Source organism: Macrosteles quadrilineatus, unplaced genomic scaffold (assembly GCF_028750875.1).
Source record: "Macrosteles quadrilineatus isolate MER2022 unplaced genomic scaffold, UCM_ALF_1.0 Scaffold_7__1_contigs__length_78375512, whole genome shotgun sequence".
Taxonomy (NCBI): domain Eukaryota; kingdom Metazoa; phylum Arthropoda; class Insecta; order Hemiptera; family Cicadellidae; genus Macrosteles; species Macrosteles quadrilineatus.
This window is the reverse complement of record NW_026542600.1, coordinates 41660719-41688162: the sequence shown is the minus strand read 5'-3', so window position 1 is coordinate 41688162 and position 27444 is coordinate 41660719. Positions and strand designations below refer to the sequence as shown.

Below are 27444 nucleotides of genomic sequence, written 5' to 3'. Positions count from 1 at the left end.
GCAATTCGGCATATCACTTATTTAGCAGATAAATAATAATGGTCCAAGTATTGACCCTTGGGGTACTCCATATTTAACTTTTTCTAATGTTGACTGAAATTTAATAACTTGATTTTTCTCAGTTCTTGATACTTCTACATATTGTACTCTATCAGTTAGGTATGATTCAAACCATTTTAAATATGAATTCCTGATTCCTAGGCTATTAAGTTTGTCAATCATTTTTGGGTGGGAAATACTGTCAAAAGCTTTGGATAAGTCCATAAAAATTCCGGTAACTTTCTCTTGCTTATCTAATGACTCTATGATTGATTCAACAAAACTTATTAAAGCAGTGGTAGTGGATTTATTTTTCCGAAAGCCATGTTGTTCGTGATTAAAAAGATCATATAGTTCTAGGTGTCTTATGAGATTTAATTGCATCGCTTTTTCAAAAATTTTTGATATATATGGAAGAATAGAAATTGGTCTATAATTTTGAATATCCGATTCTTAACCCTTTTTGTACACCGGTATGACCTTAGAGATTTTAAGTTGTTTTGGAAAAATGCCTGAAATAAAGGAAGAATTTATTATATGCTTTAAGGGTTTTAATAGGGACTCCTTAGCATATTTAATAATCTTTATTGGAACTTCGTCAAAGCCACTGGACCATTTATTTTTTAGAGCGTCGATTATTTTATTTATATCACTTTCGTCAATTGCCGGACACCTGAAAGTTGGGATCTGTTTATTACTTTCCTTCATAGAACCAACAGCTTGATTTGATCTATCATCTAACATATTTTCAATTATACTGACAAAAAAGTTATTAAAACTATTGGCAACATGCAATGGGTTTGAGATTTCACAATTAGGTCTACCTAGTTTTAAAACATGATTTTGTTGTTAGTTGGCTGGAGTTTTTCTTGTCTCCTTATTAATAATTTCCCACACAGTTTTACTTATATTTTCAGAGTTTTTAACTTTATAACTATAATAATTACGTTTTGCACTCATGACATTTAATTTATATTGCTGCGTTTTTTTTTTTTTTAATTGAGTTTTAAGAACCTTTGACCCAGATTCTCTAACTAGGTTGTTTAATTCAATGAGATCATTTTTGTTCTTTTTTAGGTTCTCTGTAATCCAATTTTTGCTGTTTTGGTGATTGTAAATTTTTTTCCTGACCTTTGGAAAAGATAAATTAAAGTAATATTTTGAAAAATATTGTGGAACGTGTCATATTTACTCTCTATATTTGAATTAAAAAAAGTTAACCAATTTTCTTTTACCAATAATGATTTGAACAGTTTCATAATGTCTACAGAAAAATTTCTACCTCAGTAATTTAGAGTAGTATTATCTATCTTTTTAGGACATGTGAGTAGTTCCATGAGTTGACCGTCATGATCTGATAAGGCTGTTACAATATCCTCAGTTTTAATTTGATCCTTATTAATGTTAGTTAAAATATTATCTATGCAAGTTTTTGAGGTATTTGTGACTCTTGTGGGAAAATCTATTATATAATTCATACCACATCTCAGGAGAATACTTTTTAACTCTTTTAGCTCTGGTGAATCTTTAAGAGTGTCAATATTAAAGTCCCCAATTATAATCCAATTTTTTTTCTTTTATTACTAGATTATTAATTAGTTTATTTAGTCGGTTTAAAAACTCTGAGTTTTCAAACTGTGGGGTTCTATAAATTCCTACCAGCAAAAAGTGGAAATTATCTACTTTAAATTTAACACAACAAAACTCCAACAATTTATCTTGGCAAAGCTCTTCTCCCATTTTTAAGAGCAGTGGTTTCCCCTTTATGCTCTCCTTTGATAAGATTAAAACACCTCCTCCAGTTGTTGTGGTGCGAGAATAATGAGCTATTTTTTTGTAGTTATCAAGGTTAAATCTTTCCATATCATAGTTATTCATGTTATGTTCTGTTAAAACAATTATATCAGGATCTATCTCTGTTAATGATACTTCCAATTGTTCAATTCGAGTTATTAAATTTTGAATATTTTGATGAAAAATCTTTAGATTTCCGAGATTTAGGTTGTTTTATCTAACCGGGACTCTGAGATGTAATTTTTTGAGAGTTTAAAGTTGAGCTTAAAGGGTTCACATCTGCTGTTTGTGTATTAAGTTCATTTCCCTTGATCACTTCACTTTGCACTATGCTCTGCTTTTCCACAACACAATCACTAAACTGCTGCTGGCTTGTCTCGCTGCACTGAAGCCCGCTGTGGGACGAAAATGCTGGCATGGTTGAAGGGAGGCTGCTGGTGTTTTGGTTGTGTACAGTGGCTGATTGATGTTGTGCCCCCTGACTTGTGTTGCCAGTAGGTTGCACTTCGGCACCATATGAGCGTATACGTGGATCAGTCTGGTGAGGATGTTCTGGCTGGCTGCGCTACCCAAAAGTAGGGGTCTGCGGGTCAGACTTTTTTGGTTCGGGTCGGGTCGGGTCGGGCCAATAATTTTGGTCCTCGGGTTTCGGGCCAAAATCGGGTCGGGCCAAAAATTATTAATTACCGGATTTTTTTTCTTTTTTTAACTCCTATCTGTGTTTATAATATTACTTGAAAATAACATATGGAAAAAGATTGTATTTATGTATATTATTTCATGTTCATAACTTATTTACAGCTTAGGAGTTGCCTCAACTGCAAGAAAGAAGAAAATATTTTTTTTTATCAAGCCATTCTTTCCCATTTTCATAACTGTTGAGATATCTAAACAGCTATATTACAACAAGTTTGTAATGGAACTTAATATAAATGGATCATAAACAAATCAATTAACCTTATCACAAGTTTAGGGCCTGTGGCTTCAAGACTGCAAGCAAGAAGAAAATAAAAATTCTATGTTTCCACCATGCAATATGAATCATTCATTCCCTGCCTCCTAACCTCCTCTCACACTTACAATAGCATTATTAGTTACATCATCATAAATAAAGAATTATCTATTATTGGCATTAGTATGCCTACAGCTTTACATAGGAATTATTTTTTATAGGGCCTAAAATAGTAATAAGCAACATGACAAGTGGAGAACTCATTGAAGAAAAGATATTGTGTAAACTAATTTACTATAAAACTCTAAAACAATAAATAACACACATACATTGTTTATGGTATAGTTATAGTAAAGACTGTAAAAATTGCATATCATGTCATACACAGTTATAGATACACAGTTATAGGCACAGTTATAGGTATTGCAAGAGATTAAAATCCTAAAACAACTGATTTTAGCTAATAAATGAAAAGAATTAAAAATCCATAAACTCAAGTCAAACAATATCACAATTATTAGGTACCCGAAAAGGAACTCTTAATATATAGAAAATTATATTAAATCAAGAGAAAAGAAAGTTAAATGCTAATTTGGCAACATAAGCAGACAGCAGAGACATTATAGTGCCCTAATTAGCAACACAACTCAATGTTTTTATACTGTAAGTCAATGTTTTTGAAACTGTAGGGTCTTTTTCTCAGAAGGAAGGGTAGTAGAATGTCAATGTAAACAAAAAACCATGAATCACTCTCACAGCCGGGCCCGGGGACACTCAAGGTTACAGACCCTCCCCCTCCCCTCCCCTCCCATCTTACACAACCCGAGCCAGGCCCCGGGGACACTCAAGGTCATAGACCCTCCCCCTCCCCCGCCCCTATTACGCCACCCGGTTGTTCCAATTGCTGACAAAATACAAGTAACAAAACAAGGAAGTAGAGACAAAAAGATATATTTTCTTTATTCAAAAATATAAAACTGTTACAGATAATTTCCAAAGAAATTAATTCATGGTAGTTTGTGTCTTGTAAATATTGTATTGGATCTTAGAAATATGTTTTTTGAAACTCAATCCAACTTAAGAAAAAAATAATTTTACTGATGAAAACTTTCATAAAATTATAAAATATTTAGGCCTAACCTCTTTGTAGACTTGTTGATACTTGATACTTAAAAAAAAAAAATTAAATGGTGACCATAAAATGCCGAACCAGACGATCAGAAGTGTTGTTTTGTTTTGTTACTGAATGACAAAAAGGACAATAGGAAAATAAAAGAACAAGATACAGATCTGTACACTATATCAGATATTTCTTTTGTTTATAATTTATTATGTAAATAAAATACTAAAATATAATTTAAACTAGGTATGGAATAAACAATAAATAATTAAACTGGTACCTCTGGATAAATAGTCATTCTTTTGACTTCGTTTTCTTTGCACTGTTGCGTCACGGCTTTTGTTTTGTCAGTCAGTAGACGACTGGCTCTGGCTAGTGACAGTAAGGCAATAATTGCTCTGTTGTGTCTTTGTTCTTAAACGTGAGCAAACTTAATATTTAATTCTAATTTTAACATTTTAATTCCTCTGTAATAATGTATATAAGAGTGTTTCTTTGAAAATTACTTATTATAACTTTAAAAATAGCCTAATAATTATTTTTTTTTGGCCCGACCCGATCTTGGCCCGAACAAATCTCTGACCCGACCCGGTCTCTTGGGCCTTCCGCTGGCCCGACCCGACCCGAAAAAATCGGGGACCCGCAGACCCCTACCCAAAAGTGATATCAGTTCCTCCTGCGTCTACTGTAATACTTGCATCGTTGTCAGTCGTCAAAACGACTTCTACAGGAGGACTACTACTTGTGAGATGTTGGTTGTAAGAATCTCGAGGCATGAGCTCTGTAGTATTTGTTGAGCAGTCCACTTCATCGTACTCCTTCACCGTTCTTCTCAGAGCACTAACAAAGTCAGGGTGAGAGAGTCCATTCCTCAAAACCCGAGCCGATATTTGATTATAACACACAATATAAATTGTGGCATCTGTAGCACGTTGGAATTCAAAGAGGTTGTTGATGAAATGGTCTATTTTGATTGAGTCCCTCACGCATCCCATCGGGGAACAAACTAATGTCTTTAGTTCTCTTTTTGTAAAATCGTCTGTCAATTGCCTGAAAGCACTGTCATATTCTTGAATTGAGGGTTTACCATAGTAATTTGGTTTGGTTACCAGGCTGTATACTACTGGTCCATTCAATATATACAATATCTATTGCAATGCTTGCAAGTAATTGACAGGGAAATTAGTAATCAATTTAGTTTCTTTATTTTATCGATAGTTTCAACTTGGGTTTTAATGGAAACCAACACAAAACCTTAAAATAATGAGAAAGCTGGTCTATCAACCTTTGCTTCAGCTGTTGATTTTGGTTCATCATTACAAGCCCTTTCTTGGTTGGATTACAAAGATTTCTCTAAGGTTTACTGAATTAACGAATAGGAAATTACCTGATTTAATATATGCCTCGACTACATAATTATTGTGACAAAAAAATCTCCATATAACATGAAACTTGCATTGAAAAAAATAGCATAGTTTGCTCCTGCTAAAAGCTCTTGTCAAGGACTATTCCTAGGCTATGCTATTGCATTAATGGAAATACCAAGTTCAATTAATATGCATATATCCGTTTAGTCCTTGTAAGAACAAGCCTACTATAACCAACTTGTTTAAATTAAAAAGCCGATTTCAGGATAAGTTGCTGAATACTGTTTTCTGCAACAATGTTTGTTGAAGCACAATTTGCTCTATGCATAACGAAAAAGGACAATTTCTTGACATTGAAAATTGTTATTCACAGAACTAGTAACTTATCAATATGGTTAAAAGTTATAGCAATGTTGTTTTTAACATTAAAAATAAATAGCAATGTCGTTATCAACATTTAGGCCCAGCGCACACGGTGTGACTGTTTTACAACAACTGTTGCAAACCAGTTGCATCTGAAACCAGTTTGCAACTGAAACAAAGCTTCTGTCCGCACACGGTGTGACTGTTTTACAACTACAGTTGCGTCTTTTGTGCAATCAGTGGAGTGTCAATTTAGTGCAGTTTACGTTGTTTTAAGGTCTTAAATGCGCTTACTACGTCAGACTTAGATTTAGAAGACGTTATTAGCTATAATTAATACCGAAGACAGCGAAGGGTACTGAGAGAGCATTGGGGCCACCCTTATTTGAGCAAGAATGTTAGTACTAAGCTGTTTGTAGCAGCTAACTTTACATTAACCTAATGTGCGTGGAATAAAAGTAACGTCTACCGTAGCTACAGCTACATTTCATTGTAGCAGTAGTTGTAGCTAGCTACATTTTAAAAGTAGCTTCCCCAACTCTGCCTATCGTATATTTAAGTTTTTCAACAACATTATCACCTAATATCATTATTATTATTTGTGAGTATTATATTGTGTTGTATGAGTATGATTGTATCCTTGAATTTTAAATTGAGGTTCTAGTGTATATTATTTAACTAAATCTTGTTTTGAAATATAATGACCTCCACTCCATAAAAAGCTCATGTAAGTTACAATTTTAAGCATGTGTACTGCCTTTTTACAAAATTAGAGAGAAGAATTCTATTTAAATAACTAATTAAAGAAAACCTGACAATCAATTTAAAATAGAAGCAAACCGAACTGATATCTTTAACCAACCCATCACACAGTTTTTTGAATATAATTGAACACACAACATTCAATTCAAGGCCATTAACTTATATTCAAATTCACAGTGCACAATTTTTGATTGATTTAAGTATAATTATTGGTGTCATTATGATTTGAAATTTAGCTACAATCTATAAAAAAAACACACACACAAAAAGCAAGATAACAGTTGTAACCAGGTTGTAAGGAATTAGGAGCAGCTTGTAGATTTCTTATATTTTTAAGGGGTATTATAATATTAAGAACAGTCTGTTTTTATTGTTAAATTATTTTTAATTAAATTGAAACTGCTAAAGTAGATTTGCTTCCAAAAATTTCTTTATCAAGTCTAATGATTTGTATTCATAAGTTTATGGCTCAATTTCTGTAGTGATAGGCTATAGTAAATTCTTTGTTTAAGAGTTCCTCGCTCAGCAATCTTCTTGATATTTTCAAGAAAACTAACAGCAAGCATAATGTTAATAAAGTGTAGTCTCTTTGTACTTTTCAGCTCAAGTAAGTAAACCTTAAATATATATATTTTTTTTTTGCAGAGATTCAAACTTGACCATACGGAAAACTGCTTGTCAACTTTATTTCCGTTTGATAATGACAGGAGCACCCAAGTTCCAGAATTCTGAAATTCTGTGTCCTTTTTCTTGGAGTTTGGCAGACCACAGCCCGTTTATCAGGAAATATGTAGTTGAGGTATTTAGTAGTTTAAATCATATTCGTTAAAATTATTTTTACTATGCATTTACCTATTATAACTATTATCTAGTGATGGTCGGATCCGGATATCGGACTACCGGATCCACCGGATCTGAGCTAGAACCGACGCCCGATCGGTAGGGGTGTGCGAGTACTCGAATCTTTGAGCTTTTTGGTCGAGCTTTTCATTATTCGGCTCGGCTCGAGGCATTTTGAAAAAGCTTGAAGTTCGAGCCGAGCTTTTAATACTAAGTCAAAACTAAAAAAAAACACTTAATTTGGGTCGTAATTGAAAACAATGTTATCACAATTCTACGTTGTTCATGCTCCGAGGTTTGATAAGCACGAACCTCGGCTCAGTCAAGACGCAATGATTATCGATCGTAATTTTGAGGAAAGAGACAAACTACCACAATCGTGTTGTCTTTCTAACACAGCTATTCGTATCCTAATATACAACGCAGTGCGAGTGCGTGATTGGCCCGTCACTATGACGTTCACGGTTGCCGTGACAACCTACAGTGTGCACTGAGCACTGCGCCTTGTGTAGGAGGGGAGATTATACCAACAAACTATTTCAGGAATTCTATTTTGGGACGGATGAAAGATAAGGAAGAAACAAAAAGTGGTCACGTGTGCAAATGTAGTGGGTGACACAATAAGGCTGTAAACGTGTATTGTATCGTCGTGTCATTGTTCCTTGTTTGTTTACTTTTTCAGATTCCTTATCAAACGCCCCTATCTGCTATCTCCCTTTCATTCTCTCTCTCTGCTGTCCCTCTCTAACAATGTACTGATTAAACAGATTGTGGTTGACGACTTTTCTACTTATAAGTTTCCCTGCGGTTATTTTAGTTCAATCAATCCCATAACCTTTCTAATGTTTATCAAAATAATGAATTAATCTGTTTTGTATTTTATTTCCTTTAAACCAACCCCTATTTACCATCTGTATTTTATAGAATAAAATGTTTGTTTATAAAGTTTGACTGGCCACACAAATTTGTACCTATTTTATTTTGTATAAAGTAACAGTTACTTTGATGATTATATATATATATCAATAAGTGGTGCGTGCTGTAATGAATGCTTTTTATTATCAAAATAGGTAATGAATTATTAATTTTTGATAATACATGGGTCATTGGAATACCATAATGTGATGTAGTTTCCTATTTGTAACTTGCAAATAATAATAATTTATAGTTAATTCTGGAAAATGAAAAATAGTGATCACATTCATAAACCTGTTGTCAAAACAGCAGCGAGGGTGTAAGGGTTTATTGTTTCAGACGCAAGGGTGTTTCAAGGACAAAGTGTTGGGCCTCCCGGCTTAAGGGGAGGAGGGGGGCGTTGAGACTGTGTGAAGGGGAGGAAACTGGTTTTGGCTATTTATTGATTAGCTCGCCGACCCTTCTAGATAACAAAATTGAGTGACAGTGTTAAATCATCGTGTTCTTTATTTCATTTCTTGTTTACTTTGTGTGTTATTCTATTAATTTTAGTGTTTTGGTCTATTTCCTCTATATGTCAATTATATTTTTTTTAATATATAAGTTTACTTTTTACTTGTCTCTCCACCTTTTTGGATCCAAACCAACTATGTTCTTTTTTTATTAATACGATTCATAAAACAAAAATATTTTGTGCATGGAAAACAACAAGAATAATCACGTGTTTTTAAATTTATTTTCTATTTATTTATCAAAATAGAATTAAATATTCATAGTAGTTACAATATACATATGTAATCGACTTGCTAGTTGTTTTGTCGGTCATTCAAGGTCGCGTTGCTGTTCTGTTATGAAAGACAATCTGATTGTCTCCGTCTGCACTGCATATCTCGTCAGGCCTTCAATCGATATCCTTTTATTTCTTGCATCTTAATTTAGTTCAGTTCAGTTCTTATCGTGATTATCTACTATTTGATGTCTTGACAATTCTCAATGTTTTTAAACATATTAAAATAACATTGTGTTTATTTAAAAATTGACTGAACATTATTATTATTATGCACTTTCTTAAAACAAAAAGTTAATTTAGATAAGGTGACGCTAGGAAAAGCTCGGCTCGAAAAAGCTCGAGCTCGAATATTTTTTAAAAAGCTCGGCTCGGCTCGAGGTTGAAAATCACTATTCGCACACCCCTACCGATCGGATACACAAAAAATCGGATCTTGGGCTGGATCCGGTTTTAATGGATCCGATTTTTTTTATACTATTAACATAAAACGGACGAGTATTCGAGATTTCGAGTTCCAGTAGAGTACGGCCTTGAAATTCGGGCTTATCTTTGAACTCGCCAGTTTGGTTTAAAATTGTAAATAATCAATATTTGTTGAAATGTAACTTGTGTTTACATAAAATGATGAATAATTTGTATTACTGTAGATTCTACAGTAATACAAATATAGAAATAAGCAAGAGGTAGTTGTCCTAACCTATTTAGCTGTCAGTGCTGTCACGACAGAATAGGTCAACTCAAAGCAGTTGCCGGGGACTGACTGGCAATGGTATACTGACTTGACACAGAATAGAATGACATGATCGGTAGTGATTTTGTTTTTAAGTAGGGCTACTGTTTCACAATAGAAAATTCCACTACTGAACTGTTGTAAGCAATAAATTTATGTTTATAAAAGTCAGATTAGAAACACTATAAAGGCAAAACAATAGAAGGGAAGGGAGGAGTTGTGCAATGACCTCGAGCAACATTGAGTAAGGGGTTGGGGGGGAGGGGGGGGAAGGGAAGGGTGAGCCTTAGAGCTATATTTAGACGACTTTCACACTTCCCAAATGGCTGGGTACGGGGATTACAATAGCTGGTTTTTCCTTGCCTGGTTTGTCTTTTATCTTTTTGTGTAGGAGATTTGAAAAATCAAAAATATAATTTGAATTTACCACAATTATTTAGCATTGATAATACAATTTGCAAGGGACTAGGAGGAAATAGACCAAAACACTAAAATTAATAGAATAACACACAAAGTAAACAAGAAATGAAATACAGAACAGTGATTTAACACTGTCACTCAATTTTGTTGTCTAGAAGGGTCAGTGAACTAATCAATAAATAGCCAAAACCAGTTTCCTCCCCCTCTTCTCTCTCAGTCTCACCACCACCCCTCCCCCCCTGAGCCGGGAGGCCCAGCACTTTGTCCTTGAAACACCCTAGCCTCAGAAACAATAAACCCTTACACCCGCGTTGCTTTTTTGACAACAGGGTTATGAATGCATTCACTATTTTTCTTTTTGCAGAATTAACTATTTTGATAATAAAAACCATTTATTACAGCACGCAGCACTTATTGATGTAATTAATCATCAAAGTAACTGTTACTTTATACAAAATAAAATAGGTACAAAATTGTGTGGCCAGTCAAACTTTATAAACAAACATTTTATTCTATAAAATACAGATGGTAAATAGGGGTTGGTTTAAAGGAAATAAAATACAAAACAGATTAATGAATTATTTTGATAAGCAATAGAAAGGTTGTGGGATCGATTGAACTAAAATAACCGCAGGGAAACTTATAAGTAGAAAAGTCGTCAACCACAATCTGTTTAATCAGTACATCGTTAGAGAGAGAGGGGGGAGAGAGAGAGATAGCAGATAGGGGCGTTTGATAGGGAATCTGAAAAAGTAAACAAACAAGGAACAACGACGCGACAATACTCGTTTATAGCCTTATTGTCTTGCCCACTACATTTTACACCCTACATTTTACACACTACACGTGACCACTTTTTGTTTCTTACTTATCTTTCATCCGTCCCAAAATGGAATTCCTGAAATAGTTTGTTGGTATAATCTTCCCTCCCACACAAGGCGCAGTACTCAGTGCGCACTGAAGGTTGTCACGGCAACCGTGTGTCGTCATAGCGACTAGCCAATCACGCACTCGCACTGTGTTGTAGATTACGATACGAATAGCTGTGTTAGAAAGACTCCATTATATTCACAATAATGTTCACAATAATCATACAACACAAATAATAACACAATAATAATGTCACAATAATGTAATGACGATTGGTTTTATCAGCTTAATCTTTTAATATAAAAAGTTTTTATATTTCATAATGCGTGTCGATAGGTGCCAGGTGGTAGTTTGTCTCTTTCGTATCTCCTCAAAATTACGATCGATAATTAGATAATAATCGCGCAACGTAGAATTGTGATGACTTTGTTTTCAATAATGACACATATTAAGTGTTTTTATATGGACACAGTTAGTCTTTGACATTGCCTAGCCATATGAATTATTTTACTTAAAAAACCCACACTTGAAAAAAGAAAATGACGTATTTGTATTTGGATCCGATTTTTTCAAGATCCGGATCCGGTACCGACATTTTCTTGGATCCGCCCATCACTACTATTATCATTATCAACTCTCATTACAATCCTAAACTAATAATATTCAGGGTTGTCAACGCCCATGAAGAGCATGAAATATCCATGAATTTGTATGACTGAAAAAGTGTGTGAATCATGTATAAATTGTTCCATTGGACTTTGAATTTTCAAAATCATGAATAATAGTTCAAACAAAACTCTTGAATTCACAAAATAAATCGTCTTTCAAGACGAAAAGGGGTAGGTATATAAACTTAACATTAGTGATGGGTCGGTACCTCACGCTAAATGCTGGTTCTTGGCAAAAGAACCGGAACCGAGAATTCATTGTGAAAAGTTAGTACCGAAACTCGTCACCGATATGGCCAGAACATTACCGATATTGCCCCGATCGTGCAAGACGACGATGACGTTTCCGTGACCGCGGGAGACAATGGTGATGTCTACACTGCTGCAAGAGATGTTCATGACTTTGTTGCAATTGCGGGAGATTATGATGACGTTTTCATTGACCGTGGGAGTTGATGATGATGGCTACACTGCTGCAGGAGATGATCATGACTTTGTTGCTATAGCAGAAGACGATTATGACATCTACACAGTGTTGAGTGATGTTCATGATTTTGCCACGATCATGGATACACAATGACGTTTGCACAAACCCGGGATACGATGATGACGTCTACATAGCCGCCTAAGATTTTCATGATATTTTTCGTGATCGCGGAAGACAACGATGACGTTTCCTTGACCGAGGGAGATGTTCGCAGGGTGTCGACATTCTGGAAAGTCAGGGATAGTCATGGAAAAAAAATCTGGTCATTGAAAGTCTTGGAAATCCTTAATGATGGATGCCATTCAATGCTCTAGTCGGCCGTATTCCCAACTATTGTACAGGGTGTCTACCTGTCACGGATGTCACCGAAGTCCCGGAAAAGTCACGGATTTTAGTGGTATGTCACCGTAGTCCCGGAAAAGTCATGGATTTTAGTAATGTGTCACCGATGTCCCCTATTGTCACGGAATTTGCTTGAAATGTCACCTAAATTAATGTTGACCTACACATTTTCATTTATTTTTGGGATGAAACCCAATCTTTGGACAAAACTTGCCATGTATTAAAAATATTTATTATCACACCCAACAGTTCATCTAGAGTAAGCTTGCCAAATGTAGGATCGTGATGCATAATGCGAACTTCGAAGTTTTATTAATACAGTTAGCTATTCAGGCAACCGGCCAAAGTCTTGCCGACACAAAATTATTGTGCCAGTTCAAGTATCAAGACAAATTTTGCAATGTCTCATATGGTGTCAGGCAACCGGCCTGTATTTTGCCGGCACGAAAATATCATACAATAATGGTATTACCGTAACCATAGATAAAAGGAGTAGACGCTGTCTAATCCTTTTATCTATGCCGTAACTTACCAGTGTCATAACAATTATTGTTGCAATGTCTCTTAGTCAGGCAACCAGCCTGCGTCTTACCGGCACGAAAATATCGTGCAAATAACGCTAACTTACTAGGTACCCATCATAGCCGTAACCTCAATTCCATGTACGTAAACCAAGTTAAATAACTCATATAAAAAATCGGTTCCAGACACTTGATTTTTTTTTTATATTTAAAAACAAACACTTACATCTGTGCATTAGTTTTATGTAACTGTAAAATCACGATTACTAGAAAAATACCGGTATGGATCATAAACATAAACAAATAACCTTCAAGAAGAACTGTTTATATTGGAATTAATACTAGTTTGAAATAATAACTTCGCCAATATATCTGAATTTTTAATTTTTATGAGGCCTTTCGCCAGCTATGCTGGCATCATCAGACACATCACAAAAAAAAAAAAAAAAAAAAAATTAGTATAAACAAATAACGTTTTTGGCCCGAACATAAACATTATTTAACATTGCTTAAATGGAACTGCCAAAACATCAGTTCAATGATATTAGTATATAGAGGTGTGCGATGCAGCATATTTTTTTTCGACTCGATGCGATTCAAAGAATTTCGATTCGAATCAATGCGATTCGATTCGATGCAGCACGGCATGATTTTCTTTAAAAATTAAATACAACATGTGTTTCTGTAATGGATCCTTTACCTTAAAAAATTTAAAGTAAAAATTGTACTAAATAAAATTATGAACAAGAGGATAGTTGCTGACCTAACCTCATTAATAGACACTGCTAATTTTATGGTTGGCCTAAGGAAATTCACCCTTCACTAACAATTAGAATAAGCCTATATATCAATAAAGCAATCGTTAAGTTTATTATTATTGACCTGTATTAAATAAAATAGAGTTTATTTTATGATGTAGTATTGTTACTTAATTTTCACATTTATATTTATTGGCTTTCAATACTTCTGGTTCATTCTTAAATCAGCACGAACCAAAAATGTTGATAACCAGTGATTACTGTCTATTTGATACATTATTGCATGCTATGAATAAATAGATCTGAAATTAAAAATAAAGATTGAAATTAATAATAGTGTGTGTAAACTAAAAAGTTAAAAGAGATAAGTGAGGCCTACCAAAAAGATAATAGTTATTAATTAGAACTTAAATAATATATAATGTCATTTTCTCACTATTTATATCTTTAACATTTGTTAAACTATGAAAATAAGTCACTAAGTCTAGCTGAAAACACATTAATAAATTACGATATCTTTTCAATACAGAATAATAAAACAAACCACATTTTACAAACATTTTATTTCTTAACTTTTCCCCTTGAACAGGGTGAGGAGACCAACATTTTTTTAATGACTATCAACAAAAATGAGGTATCAATTATAATTTCACGTAAGCAGCTGATGAGTGAGCTGTGAAGAGCAGACAACAGAATTACGTCACTACCACAACAACTCAACTCTACTGGGATGGCGAACTGCGGGTGTTTAGTGTGAAGTGAAGCACCCCCTCCCCTGTCTAACGGGACAAGGGGTATGAAAAGAGAAAGTTTGTCAGAATGGCAGACTTGCCCTTTGTAAAGTCTGGTTCACATGCCCTCCCTCACCCTCAGTCGCTTGCATAATTCTACTAAACAAAAGTTTCTGAGTGTTAATTTTAAAATAAATGTTTGAATTCAATGACTAAACCATAGATCTGATAAATTTTACTCTAATTTATAAATGGGCTTATCAGAATTTTATCAGCCATTTGTCAGTTTTTTTTTTATTTCTTTACTTTTATATGTAAAGATATCTTTTAATTTAGCCTTCAAGAAAAGAAAGGTTATGTTTTGTTTGGGACTTAAATCTCCTTGATAAAAGAGAAAAGACTGCACGTTTGATACAATTAATTTCAATAAGTTAATGTTCAACAATGCAACAATTTTTTCTAAAAAAAAATAACAGCCTACAGTGTAAAAGAATTGTGTGCACTGTGCAGCAAAATGTGTTTCTTCGTGTGCTTTTAACAAACATTCCATAGTTTTAAATAGTAACAAATGTGTTTATGTTCCTGATGATACCAAGAATAAGGCTGGGCAGAGTGGATTCACTGTGAACCAGCCAGGTACGACACGTAACTACAACCATAGATAAAACATATCCTACTCCCTTGTGTTGGTTAGTCTATGCTACAACGATCGATTGGAACAATTGATGTTTTGAGCCAAAATATTCATATTGATATATAATCAGAAAAATTGATGTTTAATAAAAATATTTAAGCCATATGTCAAGATTTAGTTAACTGACATAATTGAACATCAAATCTAGGTCTTTGCAAGACAAAAGAAAATCACACAGTTTTAAACTTTAACCTAATTTTATACTCTTTATAAACAAACAGGTCCTACATAACGGTTCTTGATATTTATCAATGTATCTTATCTAAACCCTTCCCACAATAATAGACTCACACACAAATAACGACATCAAAGCAATCGTCACTTGCTCCATTGAAACACGAACGTCGATTGGCTGACATGACAGTGCAGCGTGGCCTCTCGACCAATGAGAACTCTTGTTACATACTTTGATTTATCTTAGATAGTCAACATTTACCATTCATTATAATATTAAAAAATCGACATGGACTATGCGTATGGTGTTTTTCAATCAATACTTATGTTGTAGTAGCACTTAAAACTTCACTTAAACTCTTAAACTAGGTAGATAGTACAGATATAATATGGATCTACTTTTTAGTTTTTGGTGCAATAGGCAAGTGCAAGCCTAACCCTCTGACTTCGACGATGTTGTAATTGAATCGAATTTTTCTAATGATTCGTAATGCAGGGATGAAACTGAACATTTAGACAAGTTTAGGTTATTTATTTCAATTAAATTATTATTGTTACCTTACAATATCCGTTTGGTGTTGGTAGATAGACAAATACATGTTTCGTGGCGACTGCCACATCCTCAGGTTATCCTCTTCTCAGATTCGTCATTAATTTAAAACATAAAACACTGAACACACGTAGAAAAACACATTACATTTATTTCTGTACAGTCACGGTGCGTGCACGCGTTTGGTCGGGCCGGCGGCGACATGTAGTTGTCTATCTACCAACACCAAACGGATATTGTAAGGTAACAATAATAATTTAATTAATATAAAGCAATATCCAGAAGTAGGACAATGAATTCTTATTTATTTCGTTCTAAAAATAAAAATAATACATTTAAAGGTCTGACTTATTGATACAGACATTTTTTAGTATAACTTCGTGTTGAGGAGACTCGCACACCGGTTGTCTGAGACTGAATTCTGACTGTCTGACATCTTGAAATATAGATTGTATTGTGTTGTGCAATATCATCTGCCTGCAGAGAGAACAGCTGAAGCTAAAATTTAGCTGTTTTGAACTAAATAGTGTGCTAAGTTGGTTACTAAAGTTGTTAGCGTGATTACAAAACTAATAGATATCAAATAAATAAATGTTAAAATAAAATATCTATCCATCCCTGTCGGGTGTCGGTATTGGCGGAATCGGGCGAAATCGACGTTTGGCAATCGATTCTTGATACCGATATTCCTAGTATCGGCAATGTCCGAGTATCGGTGGTAGCGATAATTGACACTTCCCTATCTAAAACTCATTTTGGAGTCCTAAATTAGTTTTAAATATGCTTCGGGACGTAATCGTTGCATCGGGACTTAATCGATTCATCGGTCTTTTTCGATACATCGTGATTTCGATGCATGCTGAATCGAATCGCGATTTGATGCATCGAATCAAATTGAAATTTCAATGCATTTTCAATGCATCGCACACCCCTATTAGTATAGGATTCGGGCCAACAACGTCATTTGTTTATGTTTATGATCCATACCGGTATTTTTCTAGTAATCGTGTGTAAAACTATAATTTTTTGATAAACAAAGCTTAACTCAATTACTTTTCATGCCTATTTTTGTGGTAGAAAACCAGTAAGATATAAGTTTATTTAGGCGTGATTCTTCGTTTTATCGAAGGAAAAGCGACTATGAAAATATATTAATGGATTCAAACGTATTGAAAGTTGAAACTGATATAATAACATTACCACAATTTAAAGAAGATTGTTTTCTCTATATGTTCAGTCTCAGTGTTGTAATATCTGCCCACTGCCGCCATTTTGCTGGCTAGTACACGGCTGCGCGGTGCTGCTATTTACGTTTGCATTGGGATTTTTATCCCCAAAACAGGACTTTTTAGACCAGTTAGCGGGATTGAAACGGGATGCGGGATAAAACGAGACTATCGGCTCTTACAATTAGATTCTTTTTATACCCCTTTCCAGATAAAAACTAACACCAATTGCTTAAAATATTCTACCACAGCATTATTGACAGGTTTTAGGATATATTTAGACATGTTACATAAAACCAATCACCCTGGACAGACCGTAATAGATCATGAGGGATAAAACGGGATTTTTCATGACAGACAGTAAATCGGGATGGACGGGGATTTTTACAACTCTGTAAGTGGAATTTTTGTTTTCTGCGTGTGAAGACACTGTGTAGAGGTTTTGTTTGAATGTTGTAGTTGTTCTACCTACGTTTTGTGCAAGGCAACTGTTAGTTCTGAGAGAAGTAAGAAGACGTTGAAAGTTTGTGTTTGTTAAATACTAAAAATCCTTCCAACAGTAACTGTGTAGTTGTGTGTTGGATTAAATGTCTAAGTTTTAATCTGTGGTTGAATTCAATCATAAATCCCATGGTGGACTCGTAAATTATGTTTGTTGTTAGGCATTTGAAAATTAGTTATATAACATTAAAATCCTGAATTTATATTAAGCCTAGTTGTTTGTGACTTACAAAATTGTCTTACTATACTTAATATTTTTTACCTCAACAGCAAATAAACAATGAACTCGCAAAAATTTACTTAGTTCGACGTCAATGAATTTTGTAGATAAAGCCCCAAATGTCCCCGAAATGTCACTAGCTGTTCTCGCAGAACCTGCATTGGTCTGTATGTGACCTACCTATAGTCCTGAGATGTTTCCTGATAGGACTGTGCCCTGTTAACACTCCTACTAGTAGACTAATGTCCCCCTTCTTAAGCCCCGTGTACACGAGGCTAGTACTAGCAGCTAGTTGATTAGCGCTAGTAAATTCGCTCCATGTAAACGGTCTACTAGCGTAAAAATATACTAGCGCGCTAGCATTTTACTCGCTGCTAGTCGTTTTGAACATGTTTGATATTACTAGCGCTAATAAGTGGAGGGGGTGGTCACGTGACCACTAGCGCAAGCGAACTAGCGCGGTACTAGCGGGGCATTTGCACTTCTGCTAACAGTATCATTTTTCTTAATCAGTGGAGTGATTAGTTCCAACAGTTCTTCAAACTTTAAAGCATTCATTTTTAAAAACTTAAAGTACTCTGTAGGGTCTTCCAATGGCAGTTCTCTTAAAAGAGTATTGGACGCACCAAGAAGTTCTCGCCTCCTAATCCACTTTCGAACCCACACAGATCGTCTCTTTTTATTAAGTTCATGTTCACACAATTCTTGTACACCAATTCTTAAAATTTGTCTCAAAACATTTTGATTTAAGGGAACAGAAGACATTTTGTGCTAAACTGAAATGACTATTGCGACCAATGAACACTTCACTCCTACATGACTAGCACTAATAATAAGCGCTAATAACTAGCCACGTGTATATGGGAATTTTCGCGCTAGTGTGCCCAGCTAGTGCTAGCAGCGAATACTAGCTGCTAGTAAACTAGCTACGTGTACACGGGGCTTTAAGGCTCCACGCCTTTCCAGCCCTTTATAGTGGGGTCGATTAGTGTTTTAGACATCCTCATTCCCGGGTAGTTCCTCCAGGCCAAAGCCTTTTGAGCCTTGACCCAGTCTCGGACTTTAGCTAAACTTCTAAGCTTATAGGGGTACCACAGTAGGTACCCCTGTAGTAGGTCTGGTCCTTACAGTTGGTCTTCCGCACCCTTCCTGGCCAATGCATCAGCTCTTTTGTCCCCTTCATGCCCCGAATGTCCAGGGACCCAAGACAGTTTGATTTGGTTCCGCTCTGCTAGCATTTTGAGGGTGTATTTACACCCTTTTACTGTTCGTGACTCTATCACACATGACCCCAGCGCCTTCAATGCTGCTTGGCTGTCAGAGAGATTAAGGATTTTCCCCTTGCTCAGATTCTTGCCTAGAATGTTATTAGCACAGCACTCAATCGCCAGGACCTCTGATTGAAATACTGTTTTTCTGCCTAAGGCCAGGGATATGTTGGTTTTGTTGCTATACACTCCCAACCCTGATCTCTCATCCTTTCGACTTCCATCGGTGTAGTAAACCAAGCATGCTCTATCAAAGTTGAAGTTACACTGTTGCCAGTTATCTCTTCCTCCTATAGCCACTTGGTAAGGAATCTCAAAGTCGTATTCCTTTGTTATGAGGTCTGGTATGCTTAGTTCCATGTCCATACTTGGGAAGCCCCTTAGGATGGACAGGTGACCAGACTGCCTCTGTAGATTCAGCTCGCCTCTGCTTCTCATTTTTAGGGCAGATATGGCTGCACATTTCTTGACTTCCAGCCCTAGTGGGAGCATGTCGAGTATTGCCTCCATTGCAGCTGTGGGGCAGGATTTCATGGTCCCGCAGATCCCCAAGCACGCTAGCCTTTGCAGTTTCCTGCCAGCTGCCATCTGCTCTGCCTTTTTTTTCGGGGTTGGGGTATTGCCTACCCCTAGCTACTTCGGCCAGGAGACCTTTTGTACAGGGCCGGACTTAGGACTATAGGGGCCCCGGGCAAATTTTCCAATAGGGCCCTAGGATTTCAGTTCGGGGGTGGGGGGGGTTGTCCTCCAGTGAGATTGGGGGGTCCCCCCCGGGGAAAATTTCTAAATTTAGGCTTCAAATAGAGCAATTTAAGGCCAAATAAGCAATAAGTTCTATATAAAAAATTGTTCTTAAAATATAACTATTTTAACATATTTTTATATTCAGCATATTTTAATTTTATACACAAAAATAAAAATGTATTGCTTTGTAGTACCAGTGACGGCATATTTGATATGGTAGCATGGTAGGCTACCATAATATATTTGGATTAGTTGCAATGTCTAATAAACACTCACAAGCTAACTATTTATATGAGAAACTGAAAGATGTTTAAATGAATCCAATATCGATTAATACAACACAAACATAGCATTGAATCAACGTAAGACAATTTCAACCAACTTGACGTGACCTCTAGTCTCAAAGGACAAACTATGGGAGTAAAGTGATTTAAATTGTTTTGGATAGGCGATAAGGCATTTTATGTTTGTGTATGCGCGTGCGTGAGACAGAGAGGACTAGACAGGATCCCTTATCAGCTCATTATCATTTATTGTTGCAGCTGCTTCTGCTTATTCGCTTATTTACGATTTCAGTCGACAACGCTCGCCCAATCCCAATAAATGTAATTTTTTGTTAACATCAGACCCCAATAAATGTAATTTTTTGTTAACATCAGATGATTCTAGTTGTTTTAAAGTGTCTACATAGATTTTAAAAATCTTACTGGTGCTATATGATTTTGACCACAGCCACCTCTAATACAAGGCCGCGACGTTCGAACTGGCAACGCCGCACTCACGCGCCGCCTGCGTCCGGCACTCGTGCTAGGTTATAAACATCAATGAGAGTATTGCTGCTCTGTATCAATGAATGAAAGTATTTAAATTATATTTTATTGGATTTAGGGTATGGTAAAATAGACAAATTAGAATCAAGGTTTTTATTTTGTGAAAAATTGCAACATACCACAATATGTCTAAAACTAAAAATATACAAACGAAATGATTTTGGTCGCATATATCGTGTAAGTACGATGAATGTGGAAATAGATGGACTTTACATATTTCCTTTGTTAATTTGATAATCTATACTATATTTTATAACAATCTCATGGTGTCTGTATGTGTGTTATTCATCATAGTAAAAACTACTAGACAGACTGGACTTAAACTTTACAAAATAGCTACTATACCAAGAATGGTAATACAGAAGGACTAACTTATTGCCACTTCAATATTTGTAGAGACTTTGGGATTTGTAGAAACTAACATCTAACAATTTGTTCAAATAATATTAATTATCAATTTTCAATAGAAATATTATTTTTTAGTCTACCTGAGGAAACCATAAGTTAGCGACAACAAAATTTGAAGTATTCATTCTGAAGGCATACTGACTAAATAATTTATTTTCTTTTAATAATTATTACCAAGGAAATGTATTTAATTTTGTAAATGATTTCAAAAGATAGGCCTCCATATGGCTTTCCTCAATATTAATAGAATTGTTTTATCACATCAACATTCAGACTGGAGTCGGAGACTATGATGCTTTTATTGTTAGATGGTGTAGTACATATTTTATACTAGTAGGCCTACTTAACAGAAACGCCGGTTTATTTCTTCAAAGTGCTAGTTATATAAGTTATTTTATTCACTTAACAACAACTTTGATCGATAAAATAGACAAATAAATAAGGAAATAGTACGGCAATATTATACCTACAACTCGCTTCTCGCGTCTATATTTACACGAATAATTGTCTTATTCTTACATTTTTTTACAAATCTAAGTTCATATTCGTGAACATTTTTTATACAAAAACGAGAATTGTTTAAAGATGTCTAATTTGACCGAAGAATAGCAGGAAGCCATTGTTTCATACGCGGCGCATCACTTAGAATCTTAGAATACTGTATGTATTATTCATTTTTAATTGAGCTTTCGTAATTATTCTTGCATCCAAGCACATCACATCTATTTAGCATGCTGTAGTAACAAGTTCAATATCATTACTAATTATTAAGGGTAGTAGAAACGTGATTATGTACGTAGAGTACGCGACTCCTCCATTCACTGAAATGGTAAGACGGCCGCGCATCAAGACACGGATGCAACGTTGCCACTTTTCGCTCGCCGCGGCCTTGTATTAGAGGTGGCTGTGTTTTGACTCCAACGACTAAATTGGAGATCAAAATTTTGACGCATAACTTAATTAATCATTATTTTACAAAACCTTTAAATTGAACGGATAATATACTTCTACCCCTTAAAATCCTGATTGGTATATACTTAGAGGTAAAAGAAAAGAAAAACATTTAATAAAACATAAACGGAACAATATTTTTTATTTTTTAAAGTATTTGAACTCCAGTGAATCTCCATTTAAAACAACACAATTTTACAAGTTACGTTCTACGTTGGGACAAGAGTTTTCATATTTATTGTATTTTTGCCCCAAGCGCGGGACCCCCTTCAACTCATTCGCCGCGGCCGTAGGCTACGTTCGGGCGAGCGGCTTCATTGAAACTGAAACTTGTCCGTCACAGCCTAGCACATATGCTTGTGTAAACCAGGCCTAAGCGTGGGGCCAGTGCAACTCTGAGAAAAAGTCCCTTAGGGTCAAGAATTTCATTCCTAGTAATGCCTTAAAATGCACCTAACAATAGCCTTGAACATAGGATAGCGAAAATGAAAATAAAGCTGTTACAAAAGAAGGCCATTTAGTAAGTGTCTGATCAATTTTCGAAGTTAATGATAAAAACTACTGTACAAAGGTGGCCCCTATCGGGGCCGTTCGCCCCCTTCGCCCATAGGTAAGTCCGGCCCTGCTTTTGTAGCACCCTTTAATTCATTCTGACAGCCCTAGACTTCTCAAGTAGCCCAGGAGCTGAAAGACACCCAGCTTCCTTATCTCTGTTGGTTCCAGAAATAACCTCCCCAGAGATGTAAGCCTTCTATGGGCCAACGCTGGACAGTCCAGCGACAGTCCAGCCATAAGTGTTCTGAGGTTTCTACCTCGTTCTCGCAGAACCTGCAGAGGTCTGTCTGTGACCTCCCTATGGTCCTGAGATGTAGTTTCCTAATAGGACCGTGCCCTGTTAACACTCCTACTAGTAGACTTATGTCCCCTTTCTTAAGGCTCAGCAAGCCTTTCCAGCCTTTATCAGTGGGGTCAATTAGTAATTTAGACGTCCTCATACCTGGGTGGTTCATCCAGGCCAGAGCCTTTTGAGCCTTAACCCAGTCTTGGACGTTGGCTACTCCTGAGCTTATGGGGGTACCACAGTAGGGTTCTGGTCCTGACAGTTGGTCTTCCGCACCCTTCCTGGCCAATGTATCGGCTTTTTCGTTCCCCTCATGCCCCGAATGTCCAGGAACCCAAGACAATTTGACTTGGTTTCGCTCTGCTAACTTTTTGAGGGTGTTTTTACACCCTTTTACTGTTCGTGACTGTGTCACACATGACCCTTGTGGTACTTGCTTCGGCAGTACATATACTAAAATTGGAACTATACAGAGAAGATTAGCATGGCCCTGCGCAAGGATGCTCTGCCTTAGGCCACCACACTAAGGCTGCGTATGTAACCATTGGTTTGACTATAGGTTCATAAGTCCAATGTATAAGTTTGGGACTTAGTCCCTATTTCTTGCCAAAAGTTCTTCTGCAGGCTCCAAATGCGCCTGTGCCTTTTGCAAGTACATAGTCAAAATGCCTGCTCCAGGTAAACTCCAAGGTATTTTGTTTCCTTCACAAGTTTCACTCTTTTCCCCTGAATTTTGGGGTGTGTTAGATTTGTTCTCCTTCTAGTGAAAGAGATTATCTCTGTTTTGTCAGGGTTAATTGTGAGGCCCTCTTTGGAGCACCACCCCTCAATGAAGCTCACGGCTGTTTGGGTGAGGTTGTTTACTGTGGTCGCGTGTTTTCCTCTGACAGCCAGCACTAGGTCGTCTGCAAAGGCTTGGAGGTCCATATCTCTCCTGAATGCCTCTCTCAATAGATCGTCCACCACAAGAGCCCACAACAAGGGCGAGATAACTCCTCCTTGAGGGCATCCCTGTCGAGCTATGATAGCTCTGCTCTTGAGCAGGGCGTTTATCCAAGCTGCTACGTCGGGGGAGATGCCCCTGCTTCTGACTGCAGCCTCTATAGATTTGTAACTCACGTTGTCAAAGGCACCCTGTATGTCCATGAAGACCCCTGCCAGAATTTCCTGGTGTTCTAGGGTTTCCTCGATCTTTGCCACTAGGGTGCTTAGGGCCGTCGTTGTTGATTTGCCCTTCATGAACGCATGTTGGCTCGCCCTTAGGGGGTTGATAACTAAGTATGCATCCCTAATGTGGCGGTTTATCACTTTTTCCATAGTCTTTAGCATGAAAGACGACAGGCAAATTGGTCTGTAGAACTTAGGCTGGGCCTGGTCTCTACCTTTTTTCAGCAGTAGAAAAGCCACCCTTGAATTCCTCCAACAGATTGGGATGTATCCTAGGGCAATGCTGCCCCTGAACAAAGCTATCATATGATTTATAAGGACCTCTAATCCTTCTTGGATGAGAGCTGGGAATATTCCGTCCCCCCTGGGGACTTGAAAGGGCTAAAAGATTCGATAGCCCACTTCACGACCGGCTTGAACAGCTTGCATGAAAATCTCGCCATTGTAATTTCCCTGAGCGATTTCCTATTCCAGGGTATCAAGTGCTGTCCTGTTGAATTGCCTAACAGGGTGTTCCCTGGGAAGTGAGTGTTCATGAGGACTTTTAAGAGTCTCCTCCATGCCTATTGTGTGACTCCCATCCTCCCGTATTAATGTGCCAAGAGGACTAGGCACATCTCTCTGAAGGGCTTTTTGCAGTCTGGCTGATTCTGGTAGCTTTTGAATCCCCTCACAGAACTGCCTCCAAGTCTTCCTTTTGCTTTTCCTTATCTCTGAGTTGTACTCTGTTAGGGCTCTTGAGTAGTTAGCCCAATCCCTCTTTCTTTTTGTGGTGTTAAAGAGTTTCCGGAGTTTACATCTCATCTTGCCTAGCCTCTCATTCCACCAGGGCTCGTTTCTTGTTGTCCTTTTGGTTTTGAGAGGACAGTTTTCCTCGTAGGCTTTTAGCATTGACCTGTTTATCAGTTCTGCCTTCATGTCAAGGCCGTCAATGGTCACGAGTTGGGTCACCTTATCTTCAACTTCATCCTTCAGGGATTCCCTCGGATCCCACCCAGTCAGTTGTTTTAGGAGCCCTGTATGTCAAAGTTCTTTTGATACTTGCTATTAAGTCAAACCTAAAGTGGCAGTGGTCAGATAGAGAGGCTTCGTCAGAGACGTGCCATCCCTTCGTTTCCAGGTGACCAAGGCTTAACAACAAAGTGAGGTCCAAGATTTCCTCTCTTATTCTATTTCTGAAGGTTGGTACATTACCTATATTTTCTATTTGTAAGTCAACCTTAAATATAAATTCCAGGAGATCCTTACCTCTTTCATTGGTGTCAGAACTCCCCCAGATGGTGTGGTGAGCATTTGCGTCACAGCGGAGGATTAGGGGCATCCTCTTGCTCCTAGCATACTCACCAACTGCAATACTGCCCCCGGAGGACAAGTTTCTCCTGGGTTGGGGAAGTAGGCTGAGGCTATTAAAGCCTTTTGCCTCCCTGCTGTGGAGTTGAAGTCAGCTTGTATTGTCACCAAGTCACGGCTGTTGAACTCTGAAACAGCTAAGCAAACGTTGTTAGGCTTCATCTGGAGGCCCTAGGGCTAGCAGATCCCCTATCATATACCAGCTTACCCACCTGGGTTGGAAGTCCTTGAATCGTTCCTCTTCTTACCCAGGATTCTTGAAGGAGGGCAATGTCAAGCCCTTCGGTGGTAAACCTCCTGCCCATGACTGCTGAAGCACCTTTGGCATGGAGGAGGTTGGCCTGTATGATTCAGGACTTCATTCCTGTTTCCTGTCTGAGGGGTCGCTCCTACCCCTCCTCTCTCGGTAGTGGGACCCTCTCCAATCCCCTTGTCTAGGTTAGCTGCTCCTTGGCCGGTGCTGCTCCCTCCTAGTCGTTAAAAGACCCCTGTGCCTCTCCTCCCCCCTTTCCGGATATACGGCCTGTATATCTAGTGCGGCCTTGGCTATGCCCAATGGTTACGGAAATAGTAAAAAAATTGTAAATTTAAAATTTCCATGTTATTCTTTTAGAGAATAAATAAACTGTTGTAGTTTGCTTGTTTATGGATTTACTTTATTCAAATTTGGTAAATTTGTTTATTTCATTATAAGCTATCAACATTTCAATAAAAAAACACACCTCAATATCTTCTTTATAGCGGCAAATACTCACTAAACTTTCGACGTTAGATAGTAACAAAACCAAGGTTTGGACTGTTCCTTCTCAAAACGTAAAAAATGCCACTGACGTAAAAACACAAACGAATTTGCGTTAGGAAATAAATCTGACAATTTTTAGGGAATATTTTAGTAGAAATCCAGCTGTGTTTATTGAAATTTGCTTAGTTGGAGGTTTGGTGCGGCAGGAGTATTTTTTGCTATTTTAATTATGTTGAGTTTGGGTCTCCCTAAAAGTGGAGAGGTTTCTATAGACCCAGCATGCTATTTCCAAAATATGGTGATTGTAAAGTTAGAACTTGAAAGTTTTGAAACAGTTTTTTTACTAGGGGTTCTGGTGGGAACTTTGCTAATAATTTGTACTACTTTTTTTGTAATCTTAAAATATTTTTTGAATAAGGAGAGTTACCCCAGATTAAGATACCACATGTCATTAATGATGAGAAATGTGCATGATATATTATTAGCTGGGTTTCTAGATTCGTTACCTGTGAGGTTATTCTTTTTGAAAAAATGCTAAAAGTACTAATTTTTTACTTACGTTTTCAATTTATGGTGCCCAGTTAAGAATTTAATTCAAAAAATTTTTTTTAAGAGGTTGGCGACCTCTTTTAACCTTGCATTTGCACGTTCACATAGAATACAGATCTGTGCATGGAACGTATCCAGCAAAGCAAGAGGTGAGCCGGTACAGTACGAAGGTGACCTGTACTGATAAATTTAAGTGGCAGTGACCAGGATCCGAACCCATGACATCGCTGCCTTGGGCCCGAAGTCCATGACGCTACCTACTGAGCCACCGACTCACAAAATTAAACCGAGGAAGTTTACATTTTGTTGTGGAGATAATTTGTGATTTGAAAGGATAATGTGATTTTAATCATCTTCTCTGTAGTTAGCCGAAAAGTTGATGATTTGTGTTTTTTCCACATTTAGGACCAGACCATTTGCCCGGAACCAGTTACCTAGAGCAGAGAATTCTCTGTCTATGCTAGTCTGCAGGAAGTCAACAGTGGGTCCCCTATAAAAAAGCATCGTGTCATCTGCATATTGGAAAAGTTTCATTTTTGTTATATTTGGCAGATCATTTACATAGATTAAAAACAAAGTAACAAAGTTACTAGGGTAATGTAAATTACTTTTTGGTGGTATATTGAAATTCACCCCCACCCCCAAATAGGGATTGCTGGGAATAACTTAAAATTTTAAATGGCAACCTCTATCAAGTAGCACATCATTTTAAAGAGATTAAAAAAGGAAATTAATGCTGCAAATCCAACTTTGATACGCC

General features: G+C 36.8%; 1 protein-coding gene and 1 pseudogene across 2 annotated transcripts in view; both read left to right on the top strand.

Annotated features, from left to right (window-relative positions):
• The window catches only part of LOC128999176 (uncharacterized), a 152604-nt gene that overhangs the window by 50137 nt on the left and 75023 nt on the right, over positions 1–27444 (top strand). For both annotated transcript variants that reach the window (XM_054425576.1, XM_054425575.1), the window contains exon 7: positions 7043–7196. In XM_054425576.1, the coding sequence (XP_054281551.1) occupies positions 7043–7196 (154 nt within the window). The remainder of the gene's footprint in view (positions 1–7042; positions 7197–27444) is intronic.
• LOC128999184 (U6 spliceosomal RNA) lies at positions 23306–23379 on the top strand (annotated as a pseudogene).